This window comes from Zeugodacus cucurbitae, chromosome 3 (genome assembly GCF_028554725.1).
Source record: "Zeugodacus cucurbitae isolate PBARC_wt_2022May chromosome 3, idZeuCucr1.2, whole genome shotgun sequence".
Classification (NCBI taxonomy): Eukaryota; Metazoa; Arthropoda; class Insecta; order Diptera; family Tephritidae; genus Zeugodacus; species Zeugodacus cucurbitae.
The window spans coordinates 15,119,666-15,137,064 of record NC_071668.1 but is presented as its reverse complement, the minus strand read 5'-3'; the positions used below and the strand labels follow the sequence as shown (position 1 = coordinate 15,137,064).

The following is a 17,399-nucleotide window of genomic DNA, read 5'->3' as shown; positions in this document are numbered from 1 at the left end:
TAGCCTCGCGCACAATCGAATTCATAGTCAATTTTATTGAATTACTTTTAATCATATCAAAGCAATAGCCAATGAATTTCTTTATTTTTTATTGCAAAGCAACAGTTGAAAGTAAAAAAAAAATATTTTTAATTAATTTAAAAATGAAAAGAAAATTCAATTTTTTTTTAATAAAAGTCAAAAAATATTTAAAAACTTTTTCCTTATAATTTTTTAATTTATTTTAATTTTTCTTATATTTTTTTAATTTTTTTTTAATTTTTCTTTTATTTTGTTCTAAATATTATTTTTTTATGAAAAGTAAAAAAAGATATTTTAAAACCTTTTTTTATATTTCTTTCAATTTGTTTTAATTTTCTTTCAATTATTTTTAATTTGAAATATTTATTTTTTTTATTTTTTTTATAATTTAAAATATATAGTTTTTTATTTAATTTTTTTTTCGAATTTTTTTAATTCAGTTCTAATATTATTTAAATAAATTTTTTTTATTATTTTTCTGTTGACTTTTAAAATCCATTTTTACCGTTAAAAAACACATAGCGTTGCATTTTTCAACTGACATTTGACTACTTGTTTTACTTCTGGACAAATAAAAACAATAAAAAATAGCAATGTTTGTGATTTACGTCAATATAATTTTATTAAAAAAAGGTTTTTTTTTGTAAAAAATTAAAAAAATATATATAACAGTTGTTATGTTAACGGTTTGGAGGCACAAAAATGACAATTTGTGGCAGGATTTAAGAAATTGCTTTTGAGAATGTGTTTAAAAAGCAATTAATCTTGGAAGAAATTACAACACTGCATGTCTCCCTACTACACACCCAGCACACGCCAGCAATTTGGCAAGCGCGTCTGCCGTCCCAAGGAGTCTGAATTTCATTATTTTTAAGTACGACCGGCGACTTGCGGCAAATTGTTGGCGTGTGCGGGCGCTATTCAGAAAAGAAAGCAACAACAAAAATTCAATATATGCAAAAAACTTAGCAAACAACAACAACAAGCAAATCGTAAATTATTACAAATATGTATCTATGTATATTTTTTGTTTTGTTTTGTTTATTATTAACAACTATTGTAACTTACAAAAAAAATAAGATAAGAAAGAAATTTACACATTAAATGTGTAAATTTTGTAAAAATTAATTTAATTTAATTTAATTATTTTTAGTTGCCAACTTATCATAGTTTTAAGTTTTAAACGCATAACACTTAGTTTTTAAAATGATTAGCCGATAGCGATGTACACTTAAAGCAAGAAAATAAGGAAAGAAAATTAGTTATATTTTGTAAAGTGATTAATTAGCATTACAACAGGAACTAAATACCTCAAATGTAGTTTTACGTTTTTTTTTTTCGAAAATTTTCGTTAAAATTTTTGTTTTATCGAAAAATATACATATATACCTATATATATAGAGCGCGCTGGACAAGGCTCTCGCGCAGCTTTGCCACAAATTTATTTTTATGTATTAAGTTATTTTTGTTTTTGTTATTGCAAATTGCTATTATTATTACTATTATATTATTATTATATTATATTACATAACTGTGCATATAGTATATAGTAAAAAAAAAAACTTGTTTATGTGTTAAATTAAATATATACATATGTATATGTATATATGTGTATATAATTTTCCTGATTATTTTTTTCTGAAATTAAGTTTCCGCAAACCCCATACAAAGTCCAATTATTTTACAAAAACAAAAACAAATGCAAAAAAACACACATTAAATGAAATAAAGAGAAAATTGCTTTATTTGCATTATTAAAACCGGGTTCCATTAGAAACAGACACACACAGTAAGGTGCAAAGAAATAGCATAGCGCGTGTGACGAAACCAAAAACAAAAGAAAAAATAATGATATAAACAATAAATATTGTATGAAAATAAGTAACAAAATTACATTTACACTTTTGTAATATTTAACAACAACAAAAAATATCCAAAAAAAAAACAAAAACAAAATGAAATAATTTAGCAAGTAAACATTAACGAAACAGAACTGCGCAATAGTAACGTAACTACCTCAGCAGTAAGACTTCAGTTTAATGTATATTTTTACATACATACATGCATACATATGCACATATATTGTACGCTTTTCTGTGTAATTTTTAAGAAATGTTGTGTTTTTTTTTGGAAATTTACTTTTTTTCCTAGAAATAATTGCTTTCACGTTTTGAAGTCAGTTGGATCATAAATTTTAATGTAAAATAAACCATTTGTGAAAAATATACATAGTGTATAGCAATTTTTGGAAATACATACATACATATTGTATATGCATTTATGTCCGTTACACGTGAAATATGAAATTAAAACTGTAAAATTAAAAAAAAAAATGTATGCAAAATTCGTACTAATAAATTTTTGGAAAATAAAATCACTTTTGAATTTGTCGTCATAAATGTCCATAGTAATAGTGTTTTGTTGTGGTGAATTTGATATATAAAATTAAATGTACAGTTAGTGCTTTGCATAGTGGACTGTATACAACACAGTAGACAACAGTTGAGGCTAGATACCAATATTTTACAGACAACACTGTCATGAAATTCAGCACTGTGGTGAATTCTGACTTACAAATTTCGAAACTCACCACTATGGGGAATATTGACCTACAAATTTCGAAATTCACCACTGTGAGGAATTTTAAAATAGTGCTGAATATAATATGTTGCGACGATTTATACCAACCACGACTTGAGGCATATTTTATTGTCACAAAACTGGACCTTGGACTTTAGACGACTTATTGGAACTTAACAAAAATACAGCAACATTAAAACAAAAAAAATCGTCATCACCAACACGCGTTTTTTTCATTTTCGAGTCTTTTAACCACTGAGAACTGAAATCCTTTGTTTTTTTTTAATTCCATACATACAAACCTACGATACACGCATATTTACGCAAACTTAACTTGAAATTTTTGGACTTAACAAGAAATATTTACAAAAATCAAATGCAAAAACCAGACAGAAGAACAGCAAAAACAAAAGCAAAGTAAAAAATAACAACTGAAGCATCTAGCGGTAGCATAGCATTTAAGGCTTAACAACAGCAACAAACACAAAAAATTAAAAAAAAAATATTTGAAACAAAAAAATTTAAAACCTTTTCGGCTAAGCTAATTGTAAAAAAACAAATTAAAAGAAAATAAATTAAATTCTAATAGCGATATCGAGTGAAAAATATGTGTAATACAAAAACAATTTCTGGTTATACGAAAAAAACTTTTAGGCATACGAAAAATAGCATAAAAAATTAAACAAACTTTTCGAAGAAAAATTATAAATTTATTAAAAAAAATTTAAAATTTAAGCAAAAAATAAAATTTATGGAAAAAAGTAATGGCAAAAAGCGCAAGTACGTAAATATTTCATGGAAAAAATTTATTTGTAAGCAAAAAAAAATTTAAAATACACTTATGGCAAAATTATATAAAAAATTAAAAATTAATGCATTTGGGAAAATGTAAAACTTTTTGGATGTAAATGAAAACAAAAACCAAATTTATATATATGCATACAATATATTTAATATATAAACTTAAATTTATGGCAAAAACAGTAGAAATACGATTAAAAATGGAAAATGAAATGTGTGAAAAAAAACTTTTTGGCTAAAAATTAAAATTAAACAAAATTACATTTTAAGACAAAAACAAAATTATACTAGAAACTTAACAACTTTGTTGTAAGCATAAAATGTGTAATGCAAAAATAAAAAAAAATTAAAGCAAAATGCTAATGCAAAACAGCGAAATGTGAAAATGTTAAGCAAAGCAGCAAGATGAAGAAGATAAAGAGAAAACGCAGCAAAAATGTGTTTTTAGTTAGGTTTTTGTAAATATTCCTCTCAAAATTTATAAGCAGTACCCCCGTTTTAAACCCCCAAAACCACACTGTACACACAGACACTCTACAAATTATAAGAAATACAAAATTAAAATAAATTTAAAACAAATGAGTTAAGCAACCAACAAAACGCTATGTTACCAATGTAAAGTGTAAAATGTAAAAATTGTACTAAAACTTAAATTTTAATTTTAAATTTACAAAAAGAAATAAATAAAAAAAATATTAAAAAAAATAATAAAACAAAACTAATGCATGTTGTGTATAATGCGCTGAAATGAAGTGAAAACTTTGGAAATAAAGTGAAAAATGTAAACAAAAACATTGTAGTTTGGCGATACGAAAACCGTTAGATGAGAACTGATGATGTTGAAAACGATAATGATGTTGTACTATATTATCTGTTTATAACATAGAGGGAAAATAAGTTTGATTTTTTGCAAAATTCTGGGAGAACATTGAACAAGAGCGAGTTGACATAATTAATGTTCAACGGCAATTATTTGTTTTTGGGTTTATGTGACACAATGGGGATAATTGAAAAACAATTGGTTGGTTTACAAAGCAAAAAGCTTTCATTTTGTTTCGAAAATGATTTGAAAAACATAAGACCATGGCCATGGTTACAAATACATGTATGTAAACTCGCTCTCATTGCTCTCAGTAGTAGAGGAGTTGAAGAGAATTAAATGCGCATGCTTGGAAAGAAAATATGATTTTTTTCAGTATTAGTATTTCTTTTTCATATAAAATATAATTTTTTGATATTAGGATTATTTTCTTCCGCCTATATAATTAAAACAAGTAATAAACCGTTATTACTTGTTTGAAACACTTCCTAATAATATTTACCTATTTATATCTTAAAAGTATTGATTGTGGATCCATTTTGTGGAAATTCATTCAGTGGCGCCTAAAAGTATACAATGCTAAAATTAATCACGTGATAAATTGATTCAACTTCGTAAGGAAGGGTGGCAACCTTTTCTTATACAGAAATTATAACGGAGTATGAAATTTTGGTAGCGCATATTGGATAATCTAATAAATTTTTTAATTTTTATAAGAAATTGTATACTTTTTCCTTCAAGGTTCTAGTTTTTTTGTCTATTTAAAGATCTTTCAGGAATTTGGTTGAAATAGATTCAAATACAGGGAATTTTGAAAAGAACGTTGCATATATTTATCTGGAAAATAAATTTAAAACTTGAGCGCCAAAAAGTATGCTAAATTAATTATTTTTTTCTGTGGGCATACTTCTTAAGATTTCAATTAGAACTTTCAGACTCAAAACATGTCTTAAATTTACAAAAAATACTTGTTTTTTATCAACCAATTTTTTATTTCTTCACCCTATATTAAAAAAAAAATAATACTAAATAGTATTAAAATTAATACTAAATTTTCAAAATCTCAAAATCAAGAATTATATTATTGAATATCAAGCATTTCGGCATTTCTTGTCTTCAACTTTTAAGTGAAAAAACACATATTTATGGTAAAATGTTAAAATAAATTAAGTCTATTTAAGCCATTTTAACATTTAACCACATTTATATTTATAAAACCGGATTTGAATCAATTTTCCGCTTCGTTTTGGAGAGGTTTTTTTCCTTTTTGTCAAAAACATCTTGAGAATTAACTGACAACTGTACATAAAAATATATAAAACAATAATATTCTTTAAAAATTTAATTTAAATATTAAATGTGTACTTAAGAAAGCATAAAACAAAAATTTTTTTCATAACAGTTCAGAACAGTAATGAGTGAAAAACAACAAATATTGGAAAATGTTTTTAAAAACAGAACAATATTGAATATTTCGAAAACTAAGGAAAAAAAGATTATATTAAAATAATCAGTGTGTGTAAGTCAAGTGGTAAATATTAGAATAAATAGTTTTCAAAAACAGAAAAGAAGAAGACAGAAACAATGTAAGCATTATTATAATTAAAATAGTACAAAATAAGCTAATAAGCAACGGTATTTCACTTTTTCGAAAACGTTTTGTAGCATTTTTTTGTATGTATTATTCAGACAGTGAAAGGGTGGATGGTTGGGAGGGGGTGAAATTTTCAGTTAAGCGCTAAGGTCACACGGTAAAAAGTTAATTGAGATGGCAAAAAGAGAGAACAGTAAGAACCGCTACAAAACCCAAAAAAAAGATGAAGAAAGAAAAAAATTATTGAACACAAAAACTTTTTGGAATATGATGAGTACAAAATTTCAGGTAATACTTGCTGATAGCAAAGAAAAAACGAAAAACAAGAAACAAAAAATTAATTAAACCAAAAGCGGAATGGAGAATTAACTAAATTAAAAAAATAAGTAAAATTTTGCGTAAGCGTATAAAAAACAACAAAATTGTACAAATTTTTCGGCTTAAAATAAAATAATGGAAATTTTTTTAAAAAAATTACAAAACAGTGTGGCATTAGTGTGACATTTTGAATAAATTAATGTTAGACAAACATAAAAAAAAAACAAAAAAAAAAGTAAGTTTAAGATTAACGAAGTTGTGTAGAATTCTTTGAGTACGTTTTTATTTTGTAGATTTTTTTTTGAGTGTATTAAATAAGTTAGTTATTAAAATTTTTATTGATATTTTTTTTGTTAAAAAAACAACAGCGTTGCACTTGAGTTACACATGTCTGAAATACAATTCTTAAATTGCCGTTAAACGAATGTTCTGAACTGCAGCGAAGAAAGCGAAAAATTAAAATAAATAAATAAATGCAAATAACCGGACACTACAGTGTAATAGAAAAGGAATTCAATAAAAAATATAAATTCTTAAAAAATAAAATTATAAAAAAAAATATTTGTTTTTGTAAAATAAAATAACGCACTGTACATACACCCATACATACGTACTCAAATACATACTAATCAGTTTAATGTAATAAATTTACGTAATAAAATATAAATTCCACAAACTCAGGGCATTTAAGGAGACTCACAACAACACAATGCATTTACAGTGAAAAAATAATTATAAAAAATAAAATAGGGTTATAAAGCAGCATTTGCAGCAAAAAAAAAAAATAAAGAAAAAAATTAATATTTGTATGTTTGTATCGAAATTATAATTTTTAACTATCACATCAAATGAATTCTAAAAACTTTTGTATTTTTTATTAATAATTTTTTTATTAAAAATAAAATTTTGAATTTTTCAAAAAAAAAAATTATAAAAAAACGCTTTTGTATACGAAATAAAAAAACACTACATACAAATATTGATTAAATTTCATAACAAAATATATATTTGACCTAACATTACCAAAATCGTACCAAAATATGTAACATTTGAGAAAAAGTTTTACAGTGTAAAATTAGACTTTACATTTTTCTAACAAATGCCCGGAAATAATAATAAAAGATTCAAAAATCCGTGTTACAACAACAATAATAACCAAAAAACGAGCAAATTATAAAAACAGTCAAGCATACGAATGCGAACTACTCAGGAATTAAACGATTAAATTAGACATAAAGAACAGTTTTGAAGAACTTATTTGTAAAAATATCTTATAAAAACAACACGGCTCAAAAAACATTTATTGGATTCGCGTGCAATACTACTCAAAATAATGATGAGTACTACGAGCAGTGGGGTGTGTAGGAAATTGATCACGCTAAGAGTAAAACGAAAATATTTGGCGCCTAAAGGTATGCAGTAAATAAGATTGTAAAAATTTCACAAAAATACATAATTTTTTTTTTCAATAGTTACCAAAATGCATGAAAATACGTAATAGACTATAATTAGAAAGAGTAAAGAAGAAAGAAAACGAAAATAATTCACGAAGGATAAAGCAAACACAATATCTTGCAAGAAGTTAGAGAATTCGAACCAGAGAGATAGCATGTAAAGCAAACGAGATATTAAGTCGAAATTTGGAATTGTGTAAAAAAGACATGGGGCCCAGGGTACATATAAAAAAAATGGTAGAAAGACGAGATACATAGATACGTAAAAGCTACAACAAGACTTGAAGCTGAAACAATTAAACAATTGCTAAAAAATAGAATTGTGAATTGTATTGAAAAACTAAAGAAAGAAAAGTACAGTTGAATTCCGCATAAGATTACATCCGAGATGATTAAACCAAAAGTAAAAGAGACGAACAGCAGTCAAAGTATAATAAACAAAAATCTGACTGATTTCGATTTGGCATTACAAAATGTGTCTGAAAAAGTAGTCAATATAATTAAAAAAATATTTTTTCCTAAAAATTATTACTGATTTTTAGTTAAACATTCAACTTGTAAATCACAAAATACACACAATTAAAACAAATACACGCAAAATAAATATTAAAAACATATTTAATAGACACATACACACACACACAAGCAAAACAAATAATAGTTAAATGGAAAACGGAAAGAGAAATATTAAAACTGTGATTGCACTATCTAAAGGAAAAAAAGTGAAAATATGTGAAAATAATTTAAATAAATTATGAATTATATTACGTAATTAAAAATTGATTTATAAACAATTGCATTATGCTTAATGAAAATATTCAAACACAAAAGAAGAAGAAGGAGCATAAAAATATGTAAATAACGGAAAATGAAAACAATGGGTAGAAATGATGATAAAAAAGTTTAAGAAGAAGCAAGCAAAATAATTAAAAAATAAAAAAATAAATTAAAAATATTGTGCAATACTTCACGTTTTTTTATATTTAAAAAAATATGATTATGGTTTTATAACTTTTAAATAATAACAAAAACGGACTGCATACAAAAACGTTTTTTTAAATATTTAAAATGAAAAAAAAATTAATAAAAAATAAAATATTTCGGCTTTTTTAAAAATATTTGTATGATTTTTTTTTGTAGCACACATTTATTTGAACATTAAAGTCTGAGAAAATTAAAAAAAAAAAATTATGAAAACAAAAGTAAAAAAAGCTAAAAAGTCTCAACTCGGCTCGAACATACATAAGTACTTAAATTTACATTTATATTTACATTTTACAAATACGTATGTATGCTTTAAAAGTAAAAACAAAATAATAAAATAATATGTGAAGAGAAACATGCGAAAATGTAACAACAGTCCAGACATAAAAAATTATTTTAATTTTAATTCAAACTTAATTAAAATAAAATAATTTAATTTTGCTTTAAAAACTTAAAAAAAAACATAAATCGTAAACAATAACAATTTAAAAAAATATTATAATTTATTTGTTATTTATTATTTTGAACTTTCGACCAGCAGCTTAATTGGGCAATTTAATTGTTGCCTCGAAATATAAAAATATGTACATGAAATTTTTGGAAATATATATACTAAGTTATTTAAAAATGTCACACACACACATACAACACACAACACATACAAAGGTGTTTATGATATTATAATATACATACATACTTACAAGAAAAATGATGTGGCATTATGAACAGTAAGAAGATTAATGTATGATTAATGTAAAGGTAATGGAAAATAAATGAAAGTACTCACTTACACTAGCAGTAATGGATGCAGAATTCAATAAAATTGTTGCTAAAAAATAAAAATACATAAAATGTTTTCCTATTTTGTTCGGACATTTTTGGGGTAACTGAAGATTTTCAGGATTTCTTAAAACCATCATTGGGTTATAATTGGAGCACATGATACTAGGACGTCAATATTCTCCGTAACACTTACGAAATAATTCGTATTAGGGCCCTAACAGACCCACTTAACTCATTTCTCGACTCAAGAATTAAAATGGCGAATCCCTCCAATCCAGCAATAAAATCCACTTAAAATGCATTTCAACTTTCAAATGTGGCCACACTTAGTATGCAACAATTATATACAATCTTCTTGGCAGCACTGTTTTTGCAAATGGTTAGCACAATTTATTTCAGCTATTTCACAGCAAATAACACATAATTATCAATTTAAAACAAATATTTGTGCAATTCTACAACAAAATATGAAACATATATGCATATTAATTTAAACAATATGCAATTATTTATAAAATTTATTACAATTATCAAAGCAACTCAACAGATGTCGCCCAACTCCAATTAGCTGAATAGCTTACGTGACTTTATTATAAGTTCTCTGGACTCCCTCGCAAATTTGACATTTGGCTATAGCCAAATTTTGACAGCAATTGCTTCATAAAAAAATTTTAAGCGGACTTTTTTTGTTTTCACAAATAATACATAGAAATTAAGTTAAGGATACGCCATGAATTCGGCAACGAAAGTGAGTAAAATAACAAATGGTGCGGTTATTTCCAGCGTTGTAGGTCGCCTTGTGAAACCAAGGTTGCGGTGTCTATTAATATTGTGGCACAATTTGTCGGCATAGCCTCCTTTGGTTGGTTTTCGGCGCGCATTATTTTATACTCATATGAGTTAATAAGATTCATTCGTGTCGAGGTGTGCAGAGTTGTTTTCGTGGACGGACAGTATTTATTTCGGGTTTTGTTTTGAAGTGTGCTTCTAAACAAATTACCCTCGACGCCGCACCTCAACGCTGGGGACCCGTTAGTGGGTTGGATCTATTGTTTGGAGTATTAAAATTTGTAAAATTACTTGCAGGTTGGCGAAATATTTACAGCCGCTGGCCAAGCTTTTAGTCGTTTGGGCGATTTAACAATGCAATTGCATCCAAATGCCGAATCACCATCAGGGTAAGTTTGTTGTTAAATTATGTGATAAAGTATGTTTTTTTGTTATAAAATCTTTATAATGAAAATAAATATTGAAACATTGTGTATTGAAAGTGAGACAAATTGATATGTTTTTGTATGTTTTGTAATTAATGGAAACAATAGTTGTACCGATATGCAAGAAAATTTGCACAACATTCAATAAAATATACGTTCAATAATGAAATTTATAACGAAATGAGAAAAATCTACCTATAATTCAGTTATAATTTTTAATAATAAGTATATAATACCACATTTGGAAATAATGCATATCGTTTTCGAAAATCTCCCATTATTAGAATGAATTTATTTAATTTCAATCAAAGTGTGTTTTTCTGTACAAATGAATATTATTTCAAATGTGTTAATTTTCTAATCTTCACTTTGTTCTCTCGCTATATTCCATGATCATCTTTAATTACCAACAATAATATGCGCGAACTTAAAAAAAAAAATTCTACACAAATTGCAGCAAGTGGACGGAAGAGGAGATAAATATGCTACACTCATCCATACTACGTTTTTCGGATGATTTGAATAAAATAAGTTCAAGCATTAAAAATCGGACAGTGTAAGTTTCAAAGTATAACCCTGAAAATTCTTTTTTGCCAAAACTTGTAACTTGATAAGGATGTAGCGAGAGGGCGCCAATATTAAAATATAGCTAAAATTATATCATATGTATTCTTTCTTCCCTAGTTCTCAAATACGACAAGCGCTTAAGAAGAAGGCTTTCGAAGATGCCGGTATACCAGCTAAACAGGTGCCTGTGCAGCAAGTACAACATGTCATACAGACCGTGCAACAATTACCAACGCAACAGACACATGTGGTGAAGCAGCAAACAATACAATTAAATACAATACAGCAACAGCACCAAAATGTTAATGTAATAACCCAACAACAACAGCAGCAGCATCATCAGCCACCACAAACCCAACCAAGCACACCGCAGACCGTACATATACAACACGTGCAACGCATATTGCCGGTGCAGGCAGCACAGGTGTCACAGCAGCAACATCATCCGCAACCAACACTAACTGCGCCACAATCGTTGCAAACATCACCCAAACAAATTATCATACAACAAACCAGCGCAGCAACACAAATCATACAACAACCGCAGACAACCACTGTAACGTTGCAGCAATTTCAACAATTGCAACAGCAACAGAAAGCATTGTTGGCCGTATCAGCCGGATCTACAATGGCTACAGTGACGGAGAATGTGGTTTTACAACCTGCCACACAGCCGACACAACTGTCACAGGTGGTGCAGTCCGTGCAACAGCAGTCAGCGCATCAGCAACAGCAGCAAACAACGTCTCAACAAGCTTTAGTGGTGGCTAGTAGCGCTGCTGCCATAACTGCTGTGGCGCCGACAACAGTAATGGTCCCCGCCACGGGTGTAGTAAGTGGTGTGGCTGTAACTACTACTGCACCGCAAACAACAAGCTCCATAGCTTTGAAATCAGGACCAGATGTGATGATGACATTGAATCGCATCAACACACAGGAGCACGAGGAGGAATGCCTACCCGCTGATGTGGTCAAATTGGATTTTGCTAATGAAGAGGTAACCGGATGAAATCTAGAGAATGCGGCGGTGAGTGATGTTGGTGTAGTTGGTGGCAGCGGCAATGGCGATAGCGTGGAATGTGTGACGGTCGAAGATGATGATTATTATTTTTTCAATTCAAAGAATTAAATAATTTACGTTTAAATTGAGTACATTAACATTAGTGAAAAATGTTTTAATGAATTATATTTTAATATAAATTTAATTTATTGTAGTTCTCTATGCAGAACGCAATTGTCTGACAAAACATGAATCCAAGTTTAATTTCATGTGTAAATGGCAAATAATCAGAATTCAATATAAAGTTGTATTCTAAAATTATTCATTATTTAATTAATATCATTTATAACGTTTAGGTTTAACGCAAACATTAGTAAGGCTTTAACAAATTAGTGCCAAGTTTAGGAAAACTTTAATCCACAAAATATTGAATTCTTGCACATCTATTGTTCACATATTCTTTGTTTAGACACTCTCGACAAGCGATGTAATCACCCTAGAGTATTCTTTTGTTCATTTTTTTCTATTATTTAATGGCAAAGTCAGGTGTGCGTATGATATGTACAAATCGAACAAAGCCCATAGGCTTAAAAAATCGTAATAAACACTTGTATATCTACATATGTATGTGAAAAGTTGAATAAGTATCAAAATCATAAAAATCGGCATTGTTGAAGGTAATACATTTTAAGCTATTTTACTTAAAATAAAAGTAATAATTTTGTATAAAATAATCATGGAATCTTTAAAATGATTTTGTTTTAATAAACGGAAGATTATATAGAAAATTACAAGTCAGAACTGCTGTTGTAGCACAAGCGGGAGCGTTTAACACAATTAAATAACTAAGTGTATTGGCATCAAATGTATTTGAAAACCAATTAAATTTTTCAAACTCACCAATTAAATATCAGTAAATCGTCGCTGGAGCCAGAAAGGTGATATACGAGCAGGTGTTGGTAATATTTTCTCAGCAGCGCTTTGATCAGTTCTTACTTGCAATTAATTTTAATACATTTCACTTCACTAATTTACATATTATTATTAAATAATTTTTGTTGAAATTTGTTAAACATATAATTAGCAACACTTTTAGATTACTTTGTAATGATTTTATGCTAATAACCAAAGTTAATGAAAATTATTCCGAGCACGGCACATTGCAAATGGCGGTTGGCGACATCTCACTCACTTGTTTTATTCTTTTACTTTTCATATTTATATATTTTTAATTTATGTATTTTTTATAAAACGCCTTATATCTTTAGGAACCAGATAAATCGGCGGATTATTATAGTATTTAAATAATTTATTATTTTAGTTTTTCTCACATTTATATTCCGCAGTGGCAGCTTGTACGATGCACTTCACCATCACTACCGAACAGCGATTAGTGGTGGCATATTCGTTTTGCATATAATAATATGATTTTTTATTACTTATTGCACGATGTTAGTATTTGTTTAATTTCGAATTTTAAAGCATATATATTAATTTTATTAAAAACAATCATTTACGGGCACAAGTATAAATTATTCAAACAATTCTATGCAGCAATCGTTCATCACCAACAATTCAAACATGTCGAAACTTGCACACTATACGTCACGTTTACTAACGAATAACTACGCATGAATGAATTGAATGTGTATTCATGTCCAATTGATATTGAAATTTATTAAATTCACAAGTTTTATATTGTATTACTTATTGTACAATGTTAGTATTCTGTTCATTATAATTTTAAAGCTAATATATTAATTTAATTAAACACAATTTTTTCCTTGCCACTGCACGTTGGTTAACGGCTACTCAACTCGTCAGGAAAAAGAACGGAACTGACAGGAATACGACAAAAGCGAATGGGAAATAGGGTTGCTGTCTGTGATAAAAGTTTTAATTTTGGTTAATGAACGAACTAGAATTTGGCAAGAAATTTATGTGCATTTCACTTTCTATTATTGTATTAAATTCATAATTAATTTAATTTAATATGTAGCAATTTAACAGATTCTTGTTTTTTAATATTGTATTGTTAAAATATAACAAACTATATAAGCTGATATTGGCGAAAAATATTTTAAACATTCACACACACTGTACACCCTGTTTGGAATGGTTGATGACGAAAACTTTGTTAAGTTTCTTATTATACACGCTGTAATCGCTGCTGAATATCAAAAACTGACGCTCATTGGTGATTTTTTCCTAACATTGTACTTCTTGAATTTAAGTCGTAATTCAAGTATTTCACTGTCGTATAATATTAGTGTATTATCGACTTTGTTTGTATAACATTTGTAATGAATTTTAACAAATATTAACACAGAAATTCTTATTTTATTTCGCGCCCGTAAATTACACTTCAACTCGCCGAGAGAACAGAACGGAAACTGACGAGTATGCGAGAAAACAATAAGGAAATAGGGTTGCATGTGCTATTATAAAGTTTTGAAATTACAATAATTGTAAAGAGTGTAGATATATAATTTTAGATTTAATATTTAAATAATTACTTACATATATACACCCGGTAAGTTCATAAAATCATTATTAATTGGTGAATATCATTAAAATGTTAAAATTGTTGCATGCAAAGGAATAGAGATGTGCCTTTATATTCAAAAATTTATTTAAAATATGACAATAAATAACTAAATTTAATTTAATAATTAAACAAAAAATATATAATTATAATTGCATAACTTTCAATTAAATTTAAATTCAAATGCAACACTGTGCCGATTTCTTTTCCTTTTGCCTTATCCGTTCTATCAACGAGTAAAAGGATCATTTGTTGAAAAGAAAGTGAAAATATTAAATCTGCTGCGTAATTTTTATTAAATCTAATATTTTCAGTTATATCAGAATTAATAATTTAATTTTATTTAAAATGTGGAAAATTGGTTGGACAGTCAATGGCAGCTCAATAAGATGAAGAGCTCGCATGTACATGTGTGAGGAAAACTATTTTAACGATCACATGCCCACTACTAAGTGTTCAAATAGTGACTTTATATATTTAAACAAATATTTTTTATATTAATACGTATATTTTTTAGGAAAAGTTAATTCTGCGTCATATGAAACTATAATAACTATTGTGGACATCTGAACAATAAGGAATTCTTTACGGGAAGCATAATTACCTTATGCTGGTGATTTCTTGCGGACAGTTGTCTTTCCGAGCTTCACTTTCAACCAATCAAGTTAAAAAGTTCTCTCTTCGAAACAAATATTGAAAGTAATTACTAATGAAAGGCTATAATATCTTTTATATATAGTAATAATATTGAAAGTGATAGTTGTAATGTAAATATAGTGGCCGAGTATCATTTTCAAAGAAAATATTAACCCAATCGGAACAAAGCTTCTAATATTTAAGCTTTTGAAACCAAATCGTACCCAAATAATAAACAATTTCTTTGGTGTTTTAGCTATTTGTGTTTTTTCGCATGAAAACTTATATTTAACAATTGATTATATAAACATTTGATTATATAAATTATATATTTATAGATGTATGTAACAATTAGTGATATTCATAGTAGTAACGATATGGATCCGAGTATTGACTAACGCCGGCAGCAGCTGTGGGCTGATTCGATTTGTTCACCGGGCGTATTACGTAAGTGTTACGTCTGTAATAACAACAAATAATATTAAATATGGTATTTAAAAAAATAATTTTATATTTTCCAACACTCACCGATTATGTTCGCCCGCGTGTACCTGAAAACTGGACTCTTCTTGATGATCATGTGTGAATAGTTTCTTCAGCGCTATAATACCGGCAATTGTCAGCGCGACTTTACTGATGACCAAAGCCTTTATTGCGATCGCCGCTAAAGCCTTTAAACCAAGCGGCCCGGCAATGCCCATGGCGGTGAGTAATGCTGCAATCACATATTTCATACCACCACCTTGATCGCCCTTCTTCTTCTTCATGCCACCGCCATCACCATCGCCACCACCATGACCACGCCCTTGACTCATATCCATTTTCAACGCATGTGTACGCGTTAGCTTGTCAATTTTGGCCAGCAGTGCACGATCGATGGTGCTCAGTGAGTTGAGCGTGCGTCCATCGGCCATAGCAGTGATAATACTTTCTTTCTCGGTGCTATTCTGTTTCTCCAAAACGAGACCATCAACAATTTTGATGGAGTCCTGCTCGAGTGCACGTGAAAGCGCATGTAGCGCCTTTTGTTTGAGACAACCGACAAAATCATTCTTTTCCTGACAATCTTCATAAACGCGACGCGCTATCATAAATTCCGGACCAAACCAACTGCTGGTGGTTGTGGCGGCGGCGGCGGCGGCACGACCTTGACGCTTCGCAAATTGTGTATGCTTCGTCTGTGTCTGTTGTGGCTGATTCTGTTGCCTACGTTGGTGTTGGTGATGATGTCGTGCTGTTGTTGTATCGAGTATTAAACTGATCGTAATTGCTATGAGCAGCCACTCGATTGTGTTACTCAGCCTCATGCTGCTGGTATAATCCTTTGAAGGAGAAGCTGACTGAGTATCCTTTTGTCCACCTGCCAATCTGGTCCACTAATCCACGCTTTTAGCTTACAGTCTCGTCGGCTTAGCTCAGCTCCGCAACATCAAATTCTAAATGCAACTGCCGTTAACTTTCTGCACGCTGCTAGCTTTTATAAATTGCGTCTTCACCGTTTTCCAGCAGCATTTGAGGCACTCGCTCGTAAAGAGTTGGCGTGCGTGCATGCCATTTGATGGTGTTCGAATTTTACGCCAACTTTGCAAGTGAACATGTTTTCAGATCGCCTTCATCACACTATTCATTGGCGCTTTTAATTAATTACAGTAAGTAAACAGCTCTTTCTCCACGAAGTTCTGCAGCGTCTGTAGTTTTGCTGCTTATGAATGCTTTGATGTATGAATTTCATGTTTTTTTTACCACTTATGAAAGGTATGAATTTGTTCGTTTGAGTGCTTCATCAAATTCGCTGACATGTTTTTGTTATTCACCGGTGCAAACAAACACATTTTGTTTTCTTTAACGCAATTCAATATAAACAATCGAGAAAAAGTTGTAAATTAATTTACGCAAATAAATAGAAATCAAAAGATCGCCGGTTATTGAAAATGTGTGGCTTTCTTATGTGTGAGATTTGTGCAATCTTCATACACGAGTTGCTTGCACTTTTTCTCTGGCGCGACGAAACTCATAAATTATGTGTACACTGATGCTCAGAAGAATAGATGCAAAGAATAAAGGGCTGAAGTTCTCACAATT

The 17,399-nt window shown here is 28.9% G+C and overlaps 2 protein-coding genes and 1 long non-coding RNA gene across 4 annotated transcripts in view; 1 reads left to right on the top strand and 2 right to left on the bottom strand.

Annotated features, from left to right (window-relative positions):
- LOC128920100 (uncharacterized) overlaps positions 1-13,861 on the bottom strand; it is an 81,547-nt gene extending 67,686 nt beyond the window's left edge. The window contains exon 1 of the long non-coding RNA XR_008470232.1: positions 13,037-13,861. This is a non-coding gene — a long non-coding RNA (uncharacterized LOC128920100). The remainder of the gene's footprint in view (positions 1-13,036) is intronic.
- Positions 9,932-12,478, top strand: LOC105216279 (putative uncharacterized protein DDB_G0271606). 2 transcript variants are annotated; one of them, XM_011190690.3, is made up of 4 exons: positions 9,936-10,103; positions 10,442-10,533; positions 11,027-11,125; positions 11,254-12,478. In XM_011190690.3, exons 1-4 carry the CDS (start codon positions 10,086-10,088, stop codon positions 12,143-12,145), a joined length of 1,101 nt encoding a protein of 366 aa, XP_011188992.1. In that variant the 5' UTR covers positions 9,936-10,085; the 3' UTR covers positions 12,146-12,478. The 2 variants fall into 2 exon arrangements, with proteins under 2 accessions (XP_011188993.1, XP_011188992.1); XM_011190691.3 differs by lacking the exon at positions 11,027-11,125 and having other exon boundaries at positions 9,932-10,103.
- A 1,695-nt stretch (positions 13,862-15,556) lies between the features above and the next one.
- LOC105216278 (uncharacterized) lies at positions 15,557-16,788 on the bottom strand. The gene is made up of 2 exons (XM_011190689.2): positions 15,846-16,788; positions 15,557-15,777 (listed from the first exon to the last, which is right to left on the bottom strand). The coding sequence occupies exons 1-2, from the start codon at positions 16,622-16,624 to the stop codon at positions 15,669-15,671; spliced, it is 888 nt and encodes a 295-aa protein (XP_011188991.1). The 5' UTR covers positions 16,625-16,788; the 3' UTR covers positions 15,557-15,668.
- Positions 16,789-17,399: the final 611 nt, after the last annotated feature.

What these genes read in the sequence shown, in the direction of transcription:
- LOC105216279 (XM_011190690.3), top strand. An exon ending in AATGCCGAATCACCATCAGG is followed by an intron (nt 10,534 to 11,026) that starts GTAAGTTTGTTG and finishes CACAAATTGCAG; the next exon opens with CAAGTGGACGGAAGAGGAGA. An exon ending in AGCATTAAAAATCGGACAGT is followed by an intron (nt 11,126 to 11,253) that starts GTAAGTTTCAAA and finishes TTTCTTCCCTAG; the next exon opens with TTCTCAAATACGACAAGCGC.
- LOC105216278 (XM_011190689.2), bottom strand. Translation starts at nt 16,624, where the DNA reads ATGAGGCTGAGTAACACAATCGAGTGGCTGCTCATAGCAATTACGATC. An exon ending in CACGCGGGCGAACATAATCG is followed by an intron (nt 15,778 to 15,845) that starts GTGAGTGTTGGA and finishes TTGTTATTACAG; the next exon opens with ACGTAACACTTACGTAATAC.